The sequence below is a fragment of the Poecilia formosa genome, unplaced genomic scaffold (genome assembly GCF_000485575.1).
Source record: "Poecilia formosa unplaced genomic scaffold, Poecilia_formosa-5.1.2 Scaffold66, whole genome shotgun sequence".
In the NCBI taxonomy this organism is placed as follows: Eukaryota; Metazoa; Chordata; class Actinopteri; order Cyprinodontiformes; family Poeciliidae; genus Poecilia; species Poecilia formosa.
The window spans coordinates 1,378,887-1,401,784 of record NW_006800005.1 but is presented as its reverse complement, the minus strand read 5'-3'; the positions used below and the strand labels follow the sequence as shown (position 1 = coordinate 1,401,784).

Genomic DNA, 22,898 nt, shown 5'->3' with positions numbered 1-22,898 from the left:
GGTTGACGTTTGGGGCGTCGGATGTAAAGACAGGACCTCTTTGGAGGTTTGTGTTTCTGCCATTACTGGTAAAAAGATTAAAAGTTATAGTAATGCTGCTGCTTTGACTTAAAGTCCTTTATATGAGATTCGTGGAAAAATGCTTGATAAGCTGCCTTTCAGCCATTTGGTCAGCAGCGCACTGCTAGGGTTGTGTTTGCAGGTTGTCTAGGTTTGAATATATGACTAACACTTAATAATTGCTTAACGACGTTATTAATTAAACTAGGTTCTTGAGTCAAAATGACTAAGTCAGGCCAACACTTGGTTTTCAGAAAACAGTCTGACTTATATCTGCCTGATAAGGGTTAGGTTTTAAATTAATAGATGAAGATATAAGTCCAACACTGTTAACTGAACAGCAATATACTACACGAGCTATTATTTCAGAAAGGTCACAATATGCTTAAGTCCTTTTTTGTTTTTTGCCAAAAGTGATTTTTTTTTTGCCAAAATCATCTTTTGGCAAAAAAAAAAAAAAAAAAAAGACATAAGCCATTAATATAGGAGGGTGACAATATGGACATCTCTCAAATATATCGCCTGATTTTCTTTGTTTAAACTAAATTTGGTCAGTAAGTAAAAAATAAAAATCTTTTTCTGACCATCCAGTTAATCAGTTAGCTCTCGAGTTGGTTGCTTTTGTAGCTTTGACTATAGTCAAAACTATAAGGAAATGAGTAGGCTAATAAAGATGTTGCTGGGTTACTAAAGTGTTAAAGGAGCTTGTTTGGTGAGCTGTAGAGAAAAAACCCCCAGTCCTGACAGTCTGATGGCAAAAGATTTATGATTTGTGAGAACGCCACAGCTGGTCTCCGCTGTTAGCTGCTAACAGCTGTAAAGATGGCCTCTGCATTCAAACTCCCTATTGATGCTAAGCTAAACTCATAATGCTTCAGCTGATCAAACATAATCTGGGTAATTCCTCACTAAACAGAAATGATCTAAAAAGCATTTTGAGGTCACTGAAACATTTATGTAAGTGTCAAAACACACAAATCGAGGAACTGAATAGCATCATGTGTGGAGTAAAGACTAGGTTTAGATTATTCAGCAGTACTTAGAATTTTTAAAGCACATTTCATGAGATTTGTGAAATTTGTATCTGTAAAAAAAACTGCAAATATCCCAGGCAGAGCAGGTGTTTTTCCAAAAATATCCCTATAATCTAGTTTGGTCATGCTTTGTGTACTACATTTGTTGCTATGCCTCTAACTTATAGCGTTATGTCATGGTGTTTATGTAAGAGTATAACACTGAGGGAATCTCAAGTTGGACCATTCCGTGTGTGTGTGTGTGTGTGTGTGTGTGTATGCGTGTACGTGTGTGTGTGTTTTTTTTTCCTGTTGTTGTTGTTTATTCCTCGGCCTACTGGGGAATCGGCAGAGGGATTTAGATCACAGAGCAGCAGAGGTGGATATCATGAATAGAAAGTGGTATTCTGCTAAGACGCAGCAGGAAAAGGGCCGTACCGTGTAGTCAAGGTCTGACAGAAAGTAAGTTTTACCTGCAGTTAAGACATATATATTTATATACATATATAAAAAAATGTCCTTTGAAAAGTTTAAGGCGAGCGATTCCTTCGCTCTCGGCCACACTCAGAGGCCATGAATACTGTAGGACCTTATGGATTTCTCCACGCCACTCAGGCATGCAGTGCCGATGTGGGATTTGAGCCGTGTCCACTATAAATAGTCAAATGGTCCAGGATGGCTTCCCGGCCCGCTGACAGCTCCCTGACAGGACCTGATCTGCTCTGTGAAGGGACACACAGACTCCATTTCCTGCTTCTCAGTCATGCTCTCGCTCTGAAGGGAGCGAGGACACAATGAGGACTGCTCATTGTGCCACCTCTCTGCGGCTCGCGCTGCAAACGCGCATTAACCTGCCGAGTGAAAGGATGAAGTGCGGCGAGGACGCGGCAGGAGGAGCGCAGGAAAGCAAACGTTGGTGCAATATTGTCTCCGCTGCGAGGGCCAGTAAAGGCTGTTGATTCTCCGCGGCGTGTGGGCGTTCAAGTGTGTTGTTTTTTTTTTTTGTTTTTTTTTCAGGAACTGTGAAACGCTATAAGTATGTGTAGGCGCAAGGGCAGTGCCTGTGTGTCGGTCTGCGGCTGATTGTCAGCGTTTCGTCTCTGAAGCCTCGCCGGTATGCAGCGTTGTGCTCCAGGCCGGCATGTTTTAAAGTGTGTGTATGTGTGTGTGTGTGTGTGTGAGGGGGGCGGGGTAACACGCAACAGTACGTGTTCTGCTGGTAAACTCGGTATTAGCAACAAGAGATTTCAGGCTTGGTCAGCTATGAAAGCACAACTACGTGACAAGAGTGCCTCCGCCGCCGCCCACAGATATAGCGCGCCCTTATCCACTAATTAAAACTCTCTATCACTCCATGTCTCACTTGGCAATCTCTCCATCCTTCAATTCCCCCAATTTTCTCTGCGAGATCCTTCCACCTCTCATTATCTATCCATCACTCTCCGCATCCCCGGTTGGCGTTCAGGCCTCCCTGTTTCTCGGCAGTCGCTGCGGGGTGCCAGTAGGTGGCGTTGTGTTTCATGGCGTTTCGGGTGTTCGTAGGCATAACAGGGTCCTGTGGGTCCTTCAGGGCCTTTTCGTCACAGTAGTCCCTGTCACATGCCTGAGGAGTCACGGCAGTGCTAACGAGTGGAAGTGGAAGTTTCTTAAGCCCTGTCTCTCCCGTGCTGTACACACACACACACACACACACACACACACACCATACACACTCTCACTCCAGGACAGGCGTCTTCCTCTGACAGCTCATTGTTTACTCCCGTAGGACCTGTAGCCTGGATCTGCATCTGTAGCTGGAAACTGTGCTGCTGTTCTCATCCGATGATTAAGCCATTGCTCCAGGAGACAAAAAGACAAAAAAAACAAACAAAAAAAAACAAAAACAAAAACGAATCAAACCTGCGAGCTACAATGGGGATTGTCACGATTTGACTTTCGAAGTATCTGCTGTGATAAGTTTGAGCTGCGACGTGAACGCGTTTCTTTAGGGGTCTCATCGTCATTCTGCCAGCTCGCGCCGCGTCTTTAGAAAGTGGAATTTTTTTCCTCCTCTCTGCGCAAACAAGCTCCGAGGGGGGGAAAGGAGCGTAAAAGGCCAGAGCTAACAAAGAAAGTGTCTCCCATTTTGCTGGTGTCTCTCTTGGCTCTTATGAAAATAAGATGCTCCCTGCATGGTGGAAATGCATTTGTAATCCTTGAACTATACTGTATCAATAATCTGAGAAGCTAATATTGTCGGATGGCATTCCGCTCTCCCCATCCGCCTTGTTTATTTACCCATGTGAAACTCAATTTCTCTGCCTCTGTCTGGCTCCAATCCTCTCTGTGCCTCGCTCTTTTCCCTCCCCTCTCCGCCTCCTCTCTCTCTCTCACCCTCTCTCTCTGTTCCTTTTTCTCTCTCTCCTCTTGTTCGTCATGATTTGAGCTCAATCGCATGAGATATTGGGGAATGGAAATCGGTTTTGACTCGTCCTTGTGGTTCTCGGCGGATGCGCGCAACGATCTCTGCTGAGTTGTTTGTGTTTATGGTGGATATCTGAGGGGCCCCGCCCCTCTGGAGATGACTCGGAGTGCAAATCCTGTTTAAAGGCAACTGTGTATGCGAGTCTTCATCGCTTCCTCTAAGCAGATTTGCACAAAAAAAAAAAAAGAAAAAAGAAAAAATAGCGCCTTGGCCCACAGTTGCACAGTTTGAATAAATAAATGGATAGGAAATGGGGGGATCAAGCGGGTGAAGGGTCCCATTAGATATTATTGCATCTGTGTAGCCATGGATTATCACTCCCGTCCTGTTGTGTGTTTGGCTGAATGTGTGTGTGTGTGTGTGTGGAAGAGAGAAAAAGAGAGAGGGAGGGTTTGAAACGAAACAAAAAGGGTTAGTTGGAGACGAGGAAGGGGATCACGATGTAATGCGATGCATGTGTTGCACTCAGTGTTGTCACTCTGTATTAATGTTAAACTGAGTGCTGAAGAGTTCATTACACAGTGATTAATTATTGATTAGAAATGAATTAGGGATGAAAACCCGCAATGGCATGTACGTACATTGTCAATGCACACAAGCGCTTACTGTTAATCCATTTGTAGCACAAATAAAGTCCCACTCATTTGTTTAGGTTTATAACCATGAGATGTGCCTACATTGTATTTAGAAGCAGAGGCAGGTGGGTTCCCAAGGGGGGCGCTGTCGGAAAATTCAGCAGTAAATACCAAGCTATATATTAACATTAATGTGTGAAAACGAGACAAGTCAACATTTACCCTTTATATGTAGCTTTTACCTCTAAGTTTCTAAAAGTTTCTAAAGGGTAAAGTGTCCCAATTCTTTTTGTAGCAACAGAGGTTCTCAGAATAGGTTTTATAGCTCTTAAAGATTGAAAATGTCCAGGGTCAGACTTGGAGGTGAAGGTATTTCAATGATCAATCCATCTGGAAGCTCCAGATGGATTTCTGGCCTAAAGTGCTGTTGGAGAAGTCCAGTCCAGTTGTTTGTGGAAATGGAAGAAGACTTTATTGGAGTAACTGATATACAACCACAGCAGTATGAACCTGAACAAACAGCTGGATGTCCAGAATCAAGTGAAAACTATTTAGATTTGAATTATCATGATCATGATGAATTTAATTTCGGTTCTGGTAATGTTTGTTAATTAAGTGCTTAACTGGTTCTGCTTCTTCAGCTGTAGCTAATCGACAGCATCGTTGATAGCCGGTATGTGAGGTATTTCTCTAAGAAGTGGTTGCTGCTCCGGGGGTCACCCAAGTTTGGACAAGATTTTTTGCACAGAAACTTGTGCATCCAATTATGATTGACATTTTTTTTATCTTTTTGTCTGAAAAATGAAACTCTACTAGTAACTTCTGGCCTGTTAGAGCAATTAATTGCTATGCATTCATCGAAAATGCAGGTAATACCCAAGTGGTTTTGTCAATATTTAATAAGAAAAGAAAATGTATAACTTTTTTTCTTTTAAAATTTTACAAGCATGTTTTGTGATAATTTTTTTTTTCCCCATTTTTCATCCGATGTTAGATTAAAAACACTTCTCCGTTCTGCTTTTAATATGTGTATCATTTTGGTATGCGAACAAAACAATGAACAAAATGGTAATTAGTGGTTCCAAAAAGTCATTTGAGTATTTGTGTTTTTATTCTGGTAACAATGCAGCACTATTTCTCCCTCCAATTTTGTTTGCTCAGGTGAACTGGACAAGAAATCAAACTAAAACCACTAGTATGGATCAAACCAGTGGTTAACACATTTATGGTTGGAATCCCAGTGGGAGCAGCAAGTGTAGATTCTCACAAATCCTGCACTTGCATTTCCTAAAGAACTTTAAGGAAATAAAAAAATGGCAAAAAATAATCAGATTTTCACCATAAACAATAGACGTAATTATATACTTAAAAACTGTTATTTTGTAAATTGTTATTTGGCAGTACATAATCAAAAAACAGAATCAGAGCTAATTTAGGTTTTAAATCATATATAAACTATATTAAAATCGATTTAGGACTTCCTGATGGTTTGCATTGTTTTCCTGCAGTCGTCTTATCTGGCTTTTTGCACTGTCCAAAAATATCCATGTCAGCTTAATTGACTGCTGGAAGTTGCCTTAGGTACAGGTGTGTGTGTGTGTGTGTGTGTGTGTCTGTGTGTGTGTGTGCGTGTGTGTGTCTGTGTCTGTTGCCCTGTGATGGATTGACAACCTTTCCAAGGTGTACCCCGCCGCTCAGCCAGTGAGTGTGGAAAATAGCCACCGGCAGACCTGCGACCGTAAACGGATAAGTCGGTATCGTCAGTCTTTTACATGGACAGATGGATATTTCATAGGAATACCTAAAGTCGAATTAAATGCATTGAATGGATTACAAGTGAGATTGTATTGTTGTTTTTCTCCAACAGAAAATACATTTAGTAAATGAAAGTCACTGTTGAGTATATTTTTTGTGAAATGTAAATTCACAGTCGAGTCGCTGGATCCTACAGCAGCGTCCCAGTTCAAGCAGCAAACATTTAGTTCAAACTCAACAACCTTTTCATCAATACAGTGGTGTAGAATCAATCTTGACGATATTTATTGTACATACAATTTTTTTTTTTATGATTTTGACAAAACAATTGTTAGCTGCTGTTGGTGATGTCTCGACACAAGCAGCAAGGCTCTTGCTCATCTTCCCCCAAGTCAACTCCCCGTACACCATGTACTCCATTGCTTAACATGCACATAAAAAAAGGATGAGTGACATAATACAGGAGGGCTTTGAGCTTCCCTGTATTAAAAATTAATTCTGAAACAGTGCTAATTTTTCCAACATCCTCCAATGTTTCCAGTTCCGTTCCCGTTTGTTTTCTATTGCGAGGCGAGCCAAATCCGAGCTCCGTCACCCTCTGCACGCTCCGGTCTGGGCTGGGGTGTTTTGCTCAGGTGGCGCACGCTGACTTTGTCCCAGAGAATGCTCATGTGACTTGTTTGAAGTGAGCTTGGCTCTAAAAAAAAGAAAAAAAAAAGAAAAAAGAAACACAATCGCCAGATTTTGACATCAAACCCAAGAATCAAGCCCCCTAATGGGCACCCCACTGTGGGCAAGAATTAGGTGGAATAACCCCTGCTAGGAGGCTTACTTCTCTAAATGCACGGGTCTCTGAGGAGGAGATGGAGGGTGGAAAGTGTTGAGGCTAGGAAGGGCACGCAGAGCAAATGTGAAATTGAACAAAAGAAAGGAGATGGTTTGTTTTGGTATAGAACACGTCTTTATGCAAACAAAACGACATGCAAGCAACGTGTTCTGATAACGCTCGGTATATGAGCGCCTGTGATGATGTGGTGGTGGAGGGGAGACTGTGTGTCCTTGTGCAGCGTTGCACGCTTTCATTCTTGCGTGTAAGAGGGTGGCAGACAAAAAAAGAAAGAGGGCCTCTGTGGAGACAGACAGCAGTCAGTGCCTGCAGCAAGCTCAGAGCTCACAGGCTAATGTATACTTGCACCACGCCGTACCAGAGAGAAGGTGACACCAGTCAATCCCGTTTTGACAGGGCAGCTGAGATAATAGCTGGCTTTGATTCCTTGCAATAACTCCTGCCAATCAAAATGAAAGGCATCGTGATTGCAGGGAAACCACAAGTGTCCGTCGTAAAAGGCCGTACTGTATCCGTTACGGTGTGGGGCTAACATAATTGCCCCGCTAAATTTGCTTTTGTGTTTGCAGTCTTTTGTTGTGCTTCGTGCTGTCATTAAAATCAAGGCCAAACACTGAATGGAGCAGGCAGACAAGTGTGGAACATTTACAGATTATTCATGTCATGACGAGGCCTGCGGCCGGGCGGGGCTGAGATGAAGATGCAAACGATTTGGTCCATATTCTGACAGTTTGCTGTCGAGGGTCAGTGGGCGGTCTGGACGTGTGCGCAGGTGCAAGAGGAGGAGGAGGGTGAGCGCAAGGCCAGGGGAAGGAGCCCTTCAGGTGGAATAAAAGCATTACTGCAGTGGTAGAAAGGTCAGCTGTAAACTTGTATCAGACTAGTGGTGATCACCCTGTGCTGCAGATCTCTGAGGTATTGAGCAGGCACGCTCTAATGGCTTTGATATATGGACTACAGGACTCCCTGAAGAGGTCAATACCATAGCACTTTGTCTCTATGAGCAATGACCCTCTCAAGCTCCATTTAGAAGCTTTATAACTGCAGGAAATAGGCTGGAAAGGCCTCGAATGGGGCACGGTGAAAGGGAACTAATATGAATGAAGTATTTTCTAATCACTCCTTCTATGCCCTAATCATAGTCCCAATCAATCATTAGTTACGGCGTTATAAGAGCACGATGGTGGACATTATCAGAAGTAGATTTTGACGTGATTGAGAGGCGCACGGGCGAATGTGAGCGGTACAGTAAAAGAGTTGATTTATCAGCCTTCATTTTGGGAGACCAATGACACTGAAAAGACTGTTGTCAAAAAGTATTCCATCACCACTTCACGGCGATGGTGAACTGCAGTGTTTAATGAGAGTGACAGACCTGGAGCTCGGTGACGAATTCGATGATTTATCTGGGGCCTGTGAATGGTTGCCTGTAAGAGAGAGATAAAGCTTAGAGTTATTAGTGCAAGCGGTGGCCGCGACTGGCAGAACACTAAACCTCGTTTGATTTAAGTCGGTTTTCCTTTGAACACATGAAGGTAGAGAGGCTGCCGTGCCTCCCGTTTGCGCATTGATTAGGTGGTAACCTTTGGTGTGTAGTATGAAAGGAGATACATACTGCGTATAAATGCTTGCGGTAATTGGAGTCTACAGGTGCTGTTCCCATGTGTTCAATAACAGAATTACTGTGCTATTTTTTTTTCTTTCTGTCTGTACAATCCTCTGCACTTCGTTTTCTTACCCAATCTTCATTGATCCTAATTTCCAAACACTGGATGTCTACGGTCGTTTTCATCACTGTTGAAGTCTTACTTTAGAGAGACAAAAAAATCAGGCTGAATATTTGACATTTTCAGCCAGTAGATCATGTCTAAATTTAACAAAGACACTTGGTTAGCCAATTTGGTCTCCTTTTAGCCGATCTACGCTTTTTTTGTGGACATCCTTATGCTTTTCATAAAAGCCAGTGTTGTATTTTCTGTGTCTGTTTCCTTTCCTTTCCTTCTCATCCACCATTCTTGCCTTTTCAGAGTGTGCTCTCTGCGCCGTGGCTTTGCTGAGTGACTAAGTGGAGCCCTATGAGCCATGGAGGAGATGGACAGCAAACCCTACCAGCCACTGTCTAAGGGCCGTCATGAAATGGAGATGTCCTACACCAGCTCGTCCGACGAGAGCGAGGATGGCCGTACTCATCATCGCTCCTACACTTCGCGAGAAACTCTGCCAGACTACACACACGAGCTTCGCCTCACCCTTGGGTCTCACCGTGACAGACAGAGCAACTACAGCCAACCCCAACCAGGTAGTTGACAAATTGTGAACAAAATCTCAGCAGAGTTTTGTTACCAGTATCAAGGAACACTGGAGGGCTGCGCGTGGTCGAGCCGAACAGACGAAATCAGTTCTCATAGTCCAAAAATCACGCCATTTTGTTCTTGGCCTTATGTCGTGTTATGTCACAACCCCCATGGGGAACTTTTGATTTCACAGATGGTATTTTTACGTGGAAAACAGCACTCATTAACTTCCATAGAGCTGCTGTTCTATCTGTGCCAGGTAGGATGTATCGTCGGGTAGCGCAGATGTTCAGAACATGGGTTTTTCAGTCAGAGAGCAGATTTTGTTCACAGAACCATGTGCTGAAATATTTAACTCCCCCCTGCTCAGTACTGGTCCAATGCAGAGGGAAATGGTTCACCATTGACTTCCGATCTTTATTTTTTTTGTGTGAAAAATGAAATGAGTTTTCATTTTTGAAATAGTTTTCCAGCCCGTCGATCATTATTTCTGACGGACGAGACGACAAACTAGTGAACTCAACAGTGATTCCTCTCTGCAGTGATTGCTGTTGTAAACCAAACAATACGAAACATCATGTCGTACAGCGCAGCGGGACGGAGAGCTCGGCCAGGTGTGTCTCGTGGACCTTGAAAGGTCTGTGAGGAAATGAACATCCGAAAATCACGCGACCATGCTGGGTCCTCATGACTTTAATAAAACTATGGTTATGATAAAAGGCAAAATGTTGTCACCCATTAAGGGGATGCATTTGCTGTCTTGGTGTCTGCAATCTTTATGTGAAATTATGTGTCAACTTGGGACGATCAAAAAGGCCCAGTTCATCAAACAAATAAATATTTTACTATTGATTACGGTGTATATCTTCATCAAAATACCAATTAATTTCACAGCCATAGTGTCTAGTAACTTCCATTGATAAACTTTAGTTTATTTAGTTTACATACCTCACTCCAAGGGACGTTTTCTTTCAGGAATTAGAACAAACTTAGAATCCAGAGGAACTCACCTTACTACCTTAGATCAACATTATCAGAACAAGAAGCCAGACGAACCCCCTACTGGTTCATGAATTGCGGACCACTTATTCTTAAACACGGGGAACTAACGTAGTTTTACTTTTTCTTCTTTTGCTCTTTCCTTAGGTTTGTTATTTTGTTTGTATTTCCTTCTAATTCATGCGAAGCATTTGAATTGCCTTGTTGCTGGAAATGTGTTGTATAGATAAAACTACCTACCTTCCTACCTCCACTACCCAAACCATACGGCTGGGTTTGTTTACTTCAACTTCCTGAAAGAAAACCACTGGAACACTTTTCTGTAGCTTACAAAAAGACAAACTTGAACTAACTTATGGTCACAAATAGCATGAATAGTTAAGGTATGGAAACTGAATAACTGTTATTAGGATAACACTTATTTAATGTGTTCACAAGCTTTTTGCAGCGTGCCTTTCAAGCAACAACATGCTCACCAACGGGGTCGAAACTAACTGATTAATCAGCTAATTCATTAAAAAGATGAAATACTGCATTCGTTATGTATTGAAAACAACCACTTGATATAAAATAAAATCATATTACGATACCTATTTTTACTTTAATTAATATTACAGGTGCAACCTCCTGCTGACCCGTGGCTAATGACATACGGTGCATATTGGCAGACACGCGTAGCATGCCGCACTCAGAGGTCCCTGAAAGGACCTGTGTGAATTACTTATTACAGTCCACCATGAGCCAGAAGGACAGTCGGAGGCAGCCAATTACCTCTTCTCCACGGAGGTGATATTTCTCTCCCACAGCTAAACTAGGTCAACCCCGAACCTCTCTGGCCTCACCTGGGGTGGAACACCACCCTTCATTACACGCACACTCCCAGATGGACACGGCCTGACAAAAGGCACACACTCCGGCTGACGCGAGCGTGCCAAAAGATTTCTCCCGGCTGCTTGACGGGAGGAGAAATAGGCCAACGCGCGTTGTGATGGATGGGCTGTATGCAGGTCAGGCGAGGTGTTAAGAGAGAAATCGCACCTTGTAGGGAGAAGTCTGTCTTTCTCGCGCGGCTCGCCGTGATCAATAGATGCTTTCCCGTGCTCTCCCCAGCCCCCTGCCACCTCGTAGGAGCCTTCCCAACAACTGGCTAACAAGTAGCAATAAACATTCATAACAGACTCAACTCCCGAGTAGTAAGTCGCCGCCGGGGTCCCGTGGTTTGAATGCCACCTGCGAGGGATTTTGACACGATTCTCGTGACACGGCAGCTCCGTGGAGGCCATTTGCATCGTGCTTCAATATCTAAAAAGGGGACCGTGGTGTCAGAAAGCACTTGCTTTCTGCGGTGCCTTCCCAACCTTTCCGGTTCTATAACAAACATCATCTCCAACTATCAGTGTCATATGGTGAGGTGTAGAAGGACCCCCAAAGCAGCCCTTTTAAATGTCAATGGCAGCCAGTTCTGCGCAGCACATCTGTTCATCTTTGGGCGTCGGAGTTATATATAGTCTACCATATCCATGTAACCAACTGTTAAGGAGGGGGATTGTTGCCTCCAGTGACATTTTTAATGGATTACAGTGTTCCTGACAAAGATCAGCCAAATCCTCCCTCCTCTAATTCCCCACCTCTGCTCTTCATATTTCCCTTCATCTCTTAAACCGACACATCTTGTTCTCTCCTCCTCTCTCGTTTTCCAGATGTTTATTTTTCCGAACACGGTGATTTACCCCCCCTCGCTCCAGCCCCGTATCACCTTTTCCTTTCCTGCATTGCACCTGTCTCTGCTGAGCCTGTTTGCAGAAGAGAAATAGTGTTGATAGATGGACTGATAAAGAGCTCGATCCACATCCTCCTGATTGTTTCACGCTGCATTCGGAGGAGCCAGCCAAAATAATGAGGTTTTTTGTTAGCTTATTAAATTAATTAGCTGTATAAATTAATCAATTCGCACTGTTTAATATTCTGTCTACAAAAGCAAGAATCTGTTGCAGTCTAAATGTTTAAATTATTCAAAAATAAGCTGCCATACAGCGGTTTAATCGTTTGGGCATGTATGGAAATTATATCACCCGGTTAAACTCTGATTATGATGGATCATTTCTTATTGTTATAACTCCTCAGCTAATCTCAATCTTTTACTGTCTTTCTCAACCCAGTAGAGCACTTATTGGGATGTTGGTGAATTGTGAATTAACACATTTACTTCGGAGCATAAAACCCTGTTTGTTGTTGGTTAGGAAATCGTTCTGCTCTGCTCAGAGATATATGCTGCAGAAACGTTTCTTGCTCTCTGTACAACATTTAACTTCAGACCCCACAGCGCATCGGAGACGTTTTGTCCACAAATATCAATTATTTCAAATCATCGAGAGGTCATCAGCAGTTTCTAAACGCATAATATATTTTTATAATATCTTATTTACCTCCCAAATATGAATTTATCTGTATTTGAGTAATTATGTAAACATTATGATCTACAGCTTTCGCTTCGTAGCTCACGGTCCGGTTTGTAGGAAAACTTCTACTGCATCGAAAAGGTTCAAACCGCAAAGCCACAGAGAACAAAAGAGTAAAGTTTAAGGTTAAAACAAGACTCTTTACGTCACACTGTAAACTCACAACATTGATATATTTGTATTGTTTACTGTCCATGATGTTGAGACATCAAACATCTTGCTTTAAGTTTAACCTCATGCCGAAAAACGTTGGCCGTTGATGTCGACCCAGGCGACATCTTCTGTAGAAAGCGAAGGTGGCGACGGTCTCTCTCCAGACACCCTACTGGAGTACACCTGAATGATCAGGAACAAGGCAGCGCAGATGAGTCCAACAGGATCTGGGAACACTAATACCCAGAATGCGGATATAGTTCTTGCTTTGGAGGGACAGCATAGGTTTAAAGAACATCACTGGCAACCTTGAATGTCCAGAGCATCCCCAACTAAAAGCCTGGGTATTCCAATAACCACCTGCAATAAAGAAACTTTTCTTTAACATGTAAATTGGCTGTCAACTGTGATCCATTAACATTTGAAACACACTTTTAGATTGGGGCCACTCTGTGGCAAACTTGATCTATAAGCAATAATAACTAACTTGAAGGCAACAATGGCCAGTCGCCCAGAGAGCTCGTCTTATTACAGCGCCACTCTGACGTTTTAAGAAGTTGAATTGTAGGAGTTTCACTTTGAATAAACCAGAATAAACAGATTGTGCTCTCAACTTTTTAATGGCTTTCTGGTCTTTAGGAACTCTGGCCCATCGTAACGTTTATGCCAAAATAGAAGTATTTCTCATTCAAGAAGTGGGAAGAGGAAGGATCGGTGCTAAGCAAGCATTGGCCAGGGTTTGCCACCAAAAAATAAAAAAATTAAAAATCAGCCACCTTCCTGTGAGCAAATGGTTAAGTAAGTGTGAAGTAGCAGGCAGGCTTTCGAGCGCAGGTGTTACACACTTTTCACTGTACTCCAATCTTTGCAGTGACGCATTATTGACAAAACAAATTTCTTCATCTCACTGACTCTGAACTAAAACAGCAAAATGAAAGCTTATGAAAAACTGTACCTGCACGCAAGAATCTGCAAAACACCCCATGGGAAACGGTTCCGGCAGCCGGGTTTGCCTCCGAGCCTCTGCAGAGAGAAGGAAGTGGAGCAGCAACCGAGAGAAAACCACAAATTCATTTTGCCACTTAAGAGTTTTTTCTACGACTAATCATCCATCCATCCATGTGTAACTGGATCCTTTCTGCGTTCTACTGGATTTATTGAATAATTAGGCCGGGACATGGTTTTTCCTTGAAATCGGTGGTTCCCAGGTTTATTCTGATGAGAACAACAAAACAGAAAACAACCGTGTTATCGGCCGCCAAGTCCTCTCCCACAGGACAAACTTGACAAAAGGGCAGGGCTTCAGGGGCGCAAACAATTTAACAGCAATACCACAGAAGAAGAAATAAAGAGAAAGGGCTCCTGATCTTAAAGTCACACGGTTATAACAATGGCGGCGTTTTCTAAGGAGTTTACAGTCAGGTTAAAGAACAATCCGAATAGCAATAACAACAAAAAAAGACATGTTGTGTGTTTATAGCAAAATAGAAATACAACCCGGTTACATATGAACACAATAAATATGCTAAACACAATATTATGCACCACTATTTCAAATTTATTTTGAAGATCCTGCGGATTCAGTGTGAACTCAGAAATCTGAAATCTTTTTCAAATGCTGACTTATAAAATTGGGAATTGTTACATGTTGCAGAATCAAACAATTTCATTGGACCTCTGAGGATGTGTGTCCAAAACACACCGGTAGCACAGTACTGCACTGATTAATTAACATGTTCCTTTAGTGCTTGGATGCATAAAATGGAGGAAAGACATTCATGATTCATGTTGTGTTGGTCCATCTTTTGGTGCTAAAACAGCCCAACCATTGCAGTGCTCCAGGCCTTTAACTGGACCACTGCGGGAGTTGTGTTGGCGAAAAAACAGACCCTAAGATTTTAGTACTAGATCCTTTAAGTCCTGCAAATTGGATTGATGTTTTTCTTTTGCTTACGCACAGATGCTGGACTGGGTCATGATTTTGGTTTTAGATGCCAAATTTTACGCCTCAAACTTGTTAAGCTTCCTAAACCTGTTTTGAACCACTTTTCTTTTCTTTTTTCTATTTTTTTGCAGAGCATAGTCCTTCTTATAAAACAGTCCGCAATTATTAGTGAATATAATTTCCAAGAAAGAGTTCACATGATCTGCAGCAGTTCTTTGGTAGCTAGTTTGCATCAAAGTAAGCACACATATTATTGGCAGGACTCAACGTTTCATTCCCCAAAGCATCAGACCACCTGTACCGCCTTTTTGTTTATTCCCCCCCTTACCCCTCCATAATGCACCCTGGTACCATGTGTTCCAAAATGACATGCAGTCATCCACAAGATGAAAAAGAAGACATGATTCATCAAACCAAGCGAACTTCTTCCAGCACTCTGTGTTCCAGCTCTGATGCTTTGATAGGTGGACAACATGGACCCACCGATTAATCTGCCGTTCTTCAGCTGCCCGTACGCAACACACTGTTGTGTACTGCATATTTGGAAACCTGTTTTAATAAAAGCCAGCTTTGGTTTCCTCAATAATTTAAGCTACGGTGGCTCATCTGTTGGAAGAAAACCACATGGGCTAAGCTTTCACTCCCAAGGTGCATTGATGGGCCAGATTGTGAGCCAGTCATCTCAATCTGGCCATTGTCAAACTTGTTAGCGTCCTTCCGTTTAGCCACTTTTTCCTGTTTCTAACTCATTAGATTTAAAGTTGTTAGTTAGATGTAATCGGTTCCATGAGAATTCGCTTTACCTGTTTAGGTGTGTAATATGGTGTGTATTATTATCAGTTTGTATTGCATTTAGCCTGTTAAACTGGGAGCAGCATTTAGCAAAACCCTTTGCTTTTCAGTCTTGGGACCGGAACATGCCTAAATAGGGTTGGACAGCGTTCCCAGATCAGAGTTCAGGACTCCACAGTAAAATGAATGCAACATTAACACGTTGGTAAAAAATAAAATGCACCAGCATTTCATGATATATTCATTATAGGAGATTATAGTGGGTATGTTAGGCTGTAAACATCGATTCATTTTCATCTGTTTCAACTCTTTTTTTGAACTCGTTCAGGTCAAGTGGAAATTCTCCGAGATCTTCAGACGTCGCACTGTGGCAATTTTACAAAGTGGACTTATTTAAAAAAAAAAAAAAGAATGTTCCATTTACAAGTTCTTTATTTCTGGATTCTGGGCAAATGTAAAGTTAAAGAGACTGTTCCGAGAGCTAATCAAACTTAGTCTTTAATTAAGAATAGATTAACATACCAAAATGGAAAATTGCTATGTGTAAAACTCGAGATCCTTTTTCAGAGCACTTATCTTTTTCACATTACAGCCTCGCTATTACAGGGTACAATATCAGCCAAATTGTTTTGGCAGTTACTTAAAACAAATACAACACTCAGCAAAAGAAGTGTAATGTATAAATAGCTTTTTTTTCCCTTTTTTTTCTGCTGAAGTGCCAGTAGCAGCTTGTTGTAATAGCATGAAATGGGCCGTTATTTAAAGGACCGATTCCCCCCTCTAATCACCCTCTGAAAATCCTGTTACATTATAAATATGCTTCGCACCAAAATGGCGAGAAGACTTTTTTTTTTTTTTTTTTAGTTTGCAGTCCATCCGTGTTTGTTGCTACTGGGAAATAGCCAATTTGCTCCTGAAGTGCCCTCTTGCAGCCAATTTGGGCTAAACAGAGGTGTAGCGGTGACCAATCTTAGGCGATTTAATACCAGCAGAACAGTATGGGAGCTACAGTTGGTCTTGACCCCATCAAACACGCGCGGCGGGAAGCACCACCGGTCAGTGGAGTGGTCACTGGGACTGCAGACCCTTATTGAAACGCCGTGGTTCATCTTCCGAGGGCCTGACCCGACTCACGCATTAGCGGCGGGAAACCTTTCTCCTTTCCGGAGATCGCGCCGGAGCCTGTTGGCTTTCATCTGTATAGATTTCAATTTATCCATCGCCTTCTTCAAAATCACATCAGTTCCATCACTTCCCACTTATGCATTCTAAATAGAAAACTCAGAGAGTAAGGAAGAAAATTTACTCAACTGCTTCTACAGGGAAAAAAAAAGAAAGAAAGAAGAAGAAGTCAGCGCTCAATTGAATTGAATCGAATTGAAGTGTAACTAGAGGACTAACACAGTATATCTGATGTTCTCAGATAACAGGTTGATGCCTGAGATTGGAGGGCGTTCTAATACCTGAAAGTGTATGAGGCTCAATTTTTCCCTCAGTCTGAGTCAATATTAATAAGGTTTGATCTTTATCTGATCTCTTCACCCCACCAAGGAGAATATAGATGAGATCAGTGCTCTGTTTGAGCAGCGGTTCGATACATCTCAAGCTCAATAACACACATCAGGCAGCCAGAACAGGATATGGCTCCGTTGAAAATGCTTAAGAAAGATTGTGGGTGGCATTTTGATTGAGATTTCAACTCCAAAAGAAAAGAAAAAGGAAAAAGGGAAAAAAAAAAACTTAATAAATGCCTACTCAAATAGGATCATGTCTCTCCACATGACTTTGGAGTAACGGACACCATGATCGGCTTACTCTGGCAGCCAAGTCAAATAGAAACGCACGCCGTGCTAGAGCCTGCAGAGCTTGATCTCAATCTGCATGTCCCCTCTGTCTCTTCCAGATTTAGACTTCTGCAAAGCTGGGCAGATAAGGAGCCCCGACTACCACATCCATCAGCAGCAACCGCAGCAGCAACCGCGGCAGCATCAGGAAGAGGAGGAGGAAGCACTGTGCACCGGGCCGGCGGCTCACGTCCACAGTCGCGGCTACTCGCTCGGCGTCGGGTCCGACGTGGACACGGAGCCGGAGGTGGACCCGTCTCCCGCTCACGGCCTGCAGCACATGTGGATGCGCGGCCTCAAGTCCGAGCAGAGCTCCTGCCTGACCAGCCGCGCCAACTCGGCCCTCTCCCTCACCGACACGGAGCACGACAGGAAGTCTGAGCCCGACAACGGTGAGTGCAGAGCGCGTTAGAAACAACGGTGCAGATGGGGGGTTAACAGGATGCAGAGGAATACCGAGGGTTTCAAAAGCTTGGGTGTAAAGCTGACAAAAGGTACAGTTGAGAAGCCAAAGGAAAAGCCGATGTGTGCAGCATTGTTGCAGAGCATTGCCCTTTTCCCATCTGTACATGTGCGATCCTGGAACGTTAAATCATTTCGTTTTTGGTCACATTTTGTTTACGGAGTTTTAAGTTACAGCTACGACACAGTTGTAAATTGTTTTCTACCAGTTGTCAGTTGTACCGGTAGAAAACAAGATATCATAAGACGAGATATTGCAAAAATGAAAACACTACACTTCTCTTCAAAGTGAATTTCATCTTAAAAAAATCACTTTCTAATACCGCTCAGAAAATAGGTTGCTAAATTAAGTGTAAGATATTAAGTTATGGCAAAGAAGGCGAGTGCTTTGTTGCTGTGTCTGTAGATTAGACTCACATTTACTTCACAGGAGTTCGTGACATTTCCTGTTGTGATGACACATCTGCTATTAAAGCTCTTTTTAACAAAGGCATTGTGACGAAACTAACACCGTTTTGCAGTTTGTCTCGGAACATGTTGTGATTTCTAATCAGAGTGACCAGACCCGCTTTGGCAAACCGCTAGCTGCTAGAAACTGGAGAAAGACCTGCTATATTTCATTGACCTCATTTTAAAAAAATGTTTCAAACCCATACAAATTTAGCATCAAAACATTTCTGCAACTTAAACTCACTATTCCTGGCTTTCTTAAATTATCGGCTGATTTTCGAAACCCGAGAGATGATAAAAAGTTCGGGAGATCTCTCAAGACGTCTCGAGACGAAGAGCTGAGAGTAAACAAAACATGGCCGACTGAGAGGAAGCAGTCGGCCATGCTTCCTCTCATCCACAAATATCAACTTGTGGATGATATTTAAGAGAAAAAAACAAACACAAAAAGACGCTCCCAACGTCTATTATCTACTGCGCCGTGGCTGTTGCTTTATCTTTTATTTTAGATTCGCTCTGTGGTTCCGTCACCTCGCTTTCTAATTGGCTGGACACGCCGTTCAACAGACTGTGTGCTCGGTTGTCCTCATGGGACGCCACACACGCTGCGACGTTGGACCAGGTCAAGCCAGCATGCTGAATAGTCCCAATTTTAGGCCGGTTGGCGTCCTGACATCCTTCCGCTTGGACTGGATCACTTTTAACACACGGCTGGAATATCTATTGAGCTTATCTTAAAGGCCGCCCCAGTAACTGAGGCATCCTTAAGATCGTGGGGAAGGTACAGTGGGACAAAAATGGGTATAAAAGTCTTGTTGTGGGAATCGGGGAATAAATTCCAGATACAATAAGTTGTTTACTGGTTCCGATGTCATGTTCAGTCGCTCTTCCCCTTTGGAGTGCAGCTAAAATCGGATGCCACAAGGTCCCTCAACGGTGAAGCAGCACAATATTTCTCATATTTCACAATATGTTGCCTCTTTTCCTGAGCTGAGTGTGTTTTTATGAAGGATGACGTTTGAAGCCTGTGAAAGAGTCAGACAACTTCTGTCGTTCGTATTCCCTGCAGTCTCATTATGACGATATGGAATTTCTTGCAAGGGAAATGCAACAACACACACACACACACACGCACACACACACACACACACACACACACAAAAAAAAACGTAACAAAAAACAACATATGACTCTTCACCTTTTTCAAAGGTTTACGTTCCAGCCCTGGGCAATTACATGATTGAAACTCTGGGCTTTTGAACCCATGCTAATGCTCACACTGCTCACTCTTTGAAGGCTCTTTGATGTAACTTAATCCAGAAAATGTGCTATAGGTTATTTGGTGAGCTTGCATTTGGAGGTGATCCGCGGGACCGGGGGAAAGTCTAATGGCAGACTTCTACATTGTGTAACTCGAGGGGGAGGAAAAAAGAAAAAGAAAAAAAAGGACAGAATATCCATAGCGAACAGGGGGCAGAGTTTGGTTTTCCGCTTCTGAAGAGGAGAAATTGAAGAGGTCACATGGCTATGATGCTTGACTGGCTGCCTGAGGGCAGTTGACAACAGCCTCTGTGGGAAGACTATCGCCTGCAAGGAGGAGGAGAAGCTGAGAGGCGGGGATGGCGATGCAGGGCCAACTAGAGAAGAGTCTGGGTCGGTGCCAGCTAGCTGTCGTGCGCTGCTGGGTTTGGCTGGGCTCCCTGCAGATGGAGAGTTAGTTAGAGGAGCACACAAACAAAAGCCGAGCTCTCCAACCCATCCCCAAGGGCACTGTCTGTTTATGTGCCGCAAAAAAGGTGGAACAAATTCAGTCGCTGAGAAGAGAAAGGGGTGACACAGGACGAGAGAGAGAGAGAGAGAGACAGGTGGAGGTGGAGGGGGGTGGAAAAAAGAATAAGAAGAGAGAATTAAAGATGGAAAGAATAAGAGACAGGCAGAGCAAGAAATGCAAATGTGAGAATAGAAATGGTAATGTAATGGTATAATTAGAATGAGAATAAAGGAAAATGAGCAGCAGAGGTTAAAACAGGTGAAGGAGAAGCTGGCTTCGACTGTAAGACGGAGATTTAGAGCGCTGAGACTGACACCGAGACTAGAGAAGAGGTAGAGGTTTTTAAGATGCGTCTGTTTGTGTCGCACCCCGGGGGTGGGGGTGCAGTTTAACGACCGGCAGGCCGGACGGACAGACGTGCGGTAAGCCTGGAAGTAAAATCCAGCGACGCGAGGCAGGTGAGACTGTGAAGGGAGCTGGGAGGGCCCGCAGCATTACGTGCTAATCAATTTGTGATGGCTGCGTGCATATGCAGAAAAGCTATTACCGTTTAGCATGAGGAGCTCCAGCCTCATCCGGGGGGGTTCAGAGGGAAAAAGCCCCAAAAATGTCGACAGCAGCGGCAGAGAGAGAGAGAGAGAGAGAAAGAGAGAGAAGGGGGATGTTCCGATGAGAACTGCACTGGGACGGATGAAGTGACAGGAGTGAAAAGGGGGATTTGAATGTTCAAAGCACTTGGCTTTTCTGCAACGGTGCACCAGGAAAGCTGGTTTATGCTCGGATTTCATACGTCGCGTGACGTACGTCACACCGCTCTGCAAACTTTAACATGTTCTCGTGAGGCGCTCCTCCCTCATGCTTAAGGATTCATCTCTTATCAACTTTTCACACTGTCTTTCTTTTGCACCAAAATCTTCTACGTGTCTTACTGGAATTTTTTTTTTTTTTTTTGCGATTGACCATCACAAAGATGTACATAATAGCAAAGTGGAAGAAGAAGAATGCATGGTTTAAAAGAAAAAATGTAAAACGTGTTTGGTCTGGAGTGCGGCCTTCATCGCTCTGCTGTAGTTGTTTAGTGAAAGCCTGACAGGTTTGTTTCAGAATTTATTTATTTTTTAATCAAACAGCATCAGAAGAACCGATGAACACAGCAGACGGGTCATGGTTAACACTGTAGAGAAATTTAAATCATTATTTGGGTATGAGGGATAACTTCACACATTGGATCAGGCCTGGAAAGCGAACCAATGCCCATATTTATGACGACTGGTGTGTCTCTGTTTTAGGTGTTTTTTTAAAAGATAAAAAGTTGTTCTTTTGAGTGGGTTATTCTGATGTCCCTCATGTCCTGGAGCCCATTTGTGACCCCTGGACTGATCTGATAGTTTTCTTTTGGCCTCCAACTGCAGTTTAACAGTGACATAAAGCTGACCGGTCCAGGGTGGGTGTTTGATGCAGATGAAGACTTTTTATTTTTTTTATTAGGGTGAAATTACAATAGAAAATGTTACGTGTGACAAAAAGTGTTTGTCTTTTTTATAATCAAACTTTTACAATAAGCAGAACCTCGAGGATCTGGAGACTTTTACTGAAAAGCTGACTTTGCTGCACACAAATCAGCTTTTGTTGAAGTCATGAAAGCATTTTGAAAGAGAGCGACACAAATCCCATTTCTATGTCAGAGGACATTTTTCTAAAGAATTAAAAAGCTACAACAAAAAACTTTTTTTACAAGAACTAACATGCCCATATTACAAAAAACTGGTTGACGTAATTTTTTTGATTTTTTTTTTTTTTTTTAATTTTTAAGTTTTATTTTTTCTTTTCCTTTGACTTGACAATTTCTGTGTGACAAAAGGTTTGGACATGCCTGGCCTAGAGAGTCTGGTGTTGCTTTGTTTAGGGGAAAACTAACACTGCACATCACACATGTCGGCTGTAGAGCACGGTCATGGCAGCAGCTTGCTGTGGGAAATGCTTTTCTTCTCGTGAAACAGGTAAACTGGTTCCAGTTGACTGGAACATGGATAAAAATAAATACAGGGCGACTCTGGAAAAAAATACAAAAATCTAACTGAGGATCCGTGGCAACGTTTGAAAACTGCTCCCCACAGGCGCTCTCCATCCAATCTGCTATCTTTTGCTGTAGCAAAACCTGGCAAAAGACGTGGAAATACATGCTGTCGTAATCCCACCGCCACGCACCGATTCCAATGGACACGTTTCAGACTTATTTTGTGAAAAAACACTTCTCGATTTTCCCTCTACTTCACAATTATCTACTGCCGCTGCCCATCGCCCAGAAACCCAACGAAAAACGCAGCGGTTTGTGATTAAAACATGACAAAATTTTCACGGGGGCTTGACTACTATGCAAAGCAGCGCATACCTCTTCTCATCTGCACTGCCTTTCTGTATTTCTCTCTCTCTCTCTCTCTCCAGCCTATTCATTCTCATCCTCTTCCTGTCCATCTCGTTGTGACACACGACCAGGTGTGTCCATGCGTGCCGTCCTCTAATGGGAAATGCATTATGGATGTCACATTTCTTTCCATCAGCACAACAAAGTCTCCCACGCCCCCCGCTCCCTGTGTTTCCAGTGATAATGAAAGTTAGAGCCACTCGCGGGAAAAAAAAAAAAAAAAAAAAAAAAAAAAAGAGATGCCGGCTGGAATCAAAAAGCCGGCATCCCTGCCAAAAAATGAAAGCACATTTTAAGTCGGACCGACCTCGCTGTCCCTTTTGTCTTCAGAGTTTGTCCCCCCCTCCCAAACCCATTAATGATGTCAGCTTCAAATTGGCAGGAATCCTTTTGTTCCCCATCTGATTGAAGCTGACAAGTCAATTTAGTTGCTACCTGTGTGCGTGTGTGTGTGTGTGTGTGTAACACACACACACACACTTGCAAACACACGCACACGCGTGTGTTTGCAGGTGTGTGGGGGGAAAAATAGACAGAGGGCACAACAGAGTAAGAAAGAATGAAAGAGGCCTAAAATCTGTTTGCGCCAC

The 22,898-nt window shown here is 43.0% G+C and overlaps 1 protein-coding gene across 1 annotated transcript in view; it reads left to right on the top strand.

The window, feature by feature from the left end:
• Nucleotides 1–22,898, top strand: part of tenm1 (teneurin transmembrane protein 1) — a 281,619-nt gene that overhangs the window by 13,593 nt on the left and 245,128 nt on the right. Inside the window, exons 2-3 of the mRNA XM_007554794.2 lie at nucleotides 8,742–9,013; nucleotides 17,260–17,592. Coding sequence (XP_007554856.1) covers nucleotides 8,797–9,013; nucleotides 17,260–17,592 — 550 coding nt within the window. The 5' untranslated portion in view covers nucleotides 8,742–8,796. The remainder of the gene's footprint in view (nucleotides 1–8,741; nucleotides 9,014–17,259; nucleotides 17,593–22,898) is intronic.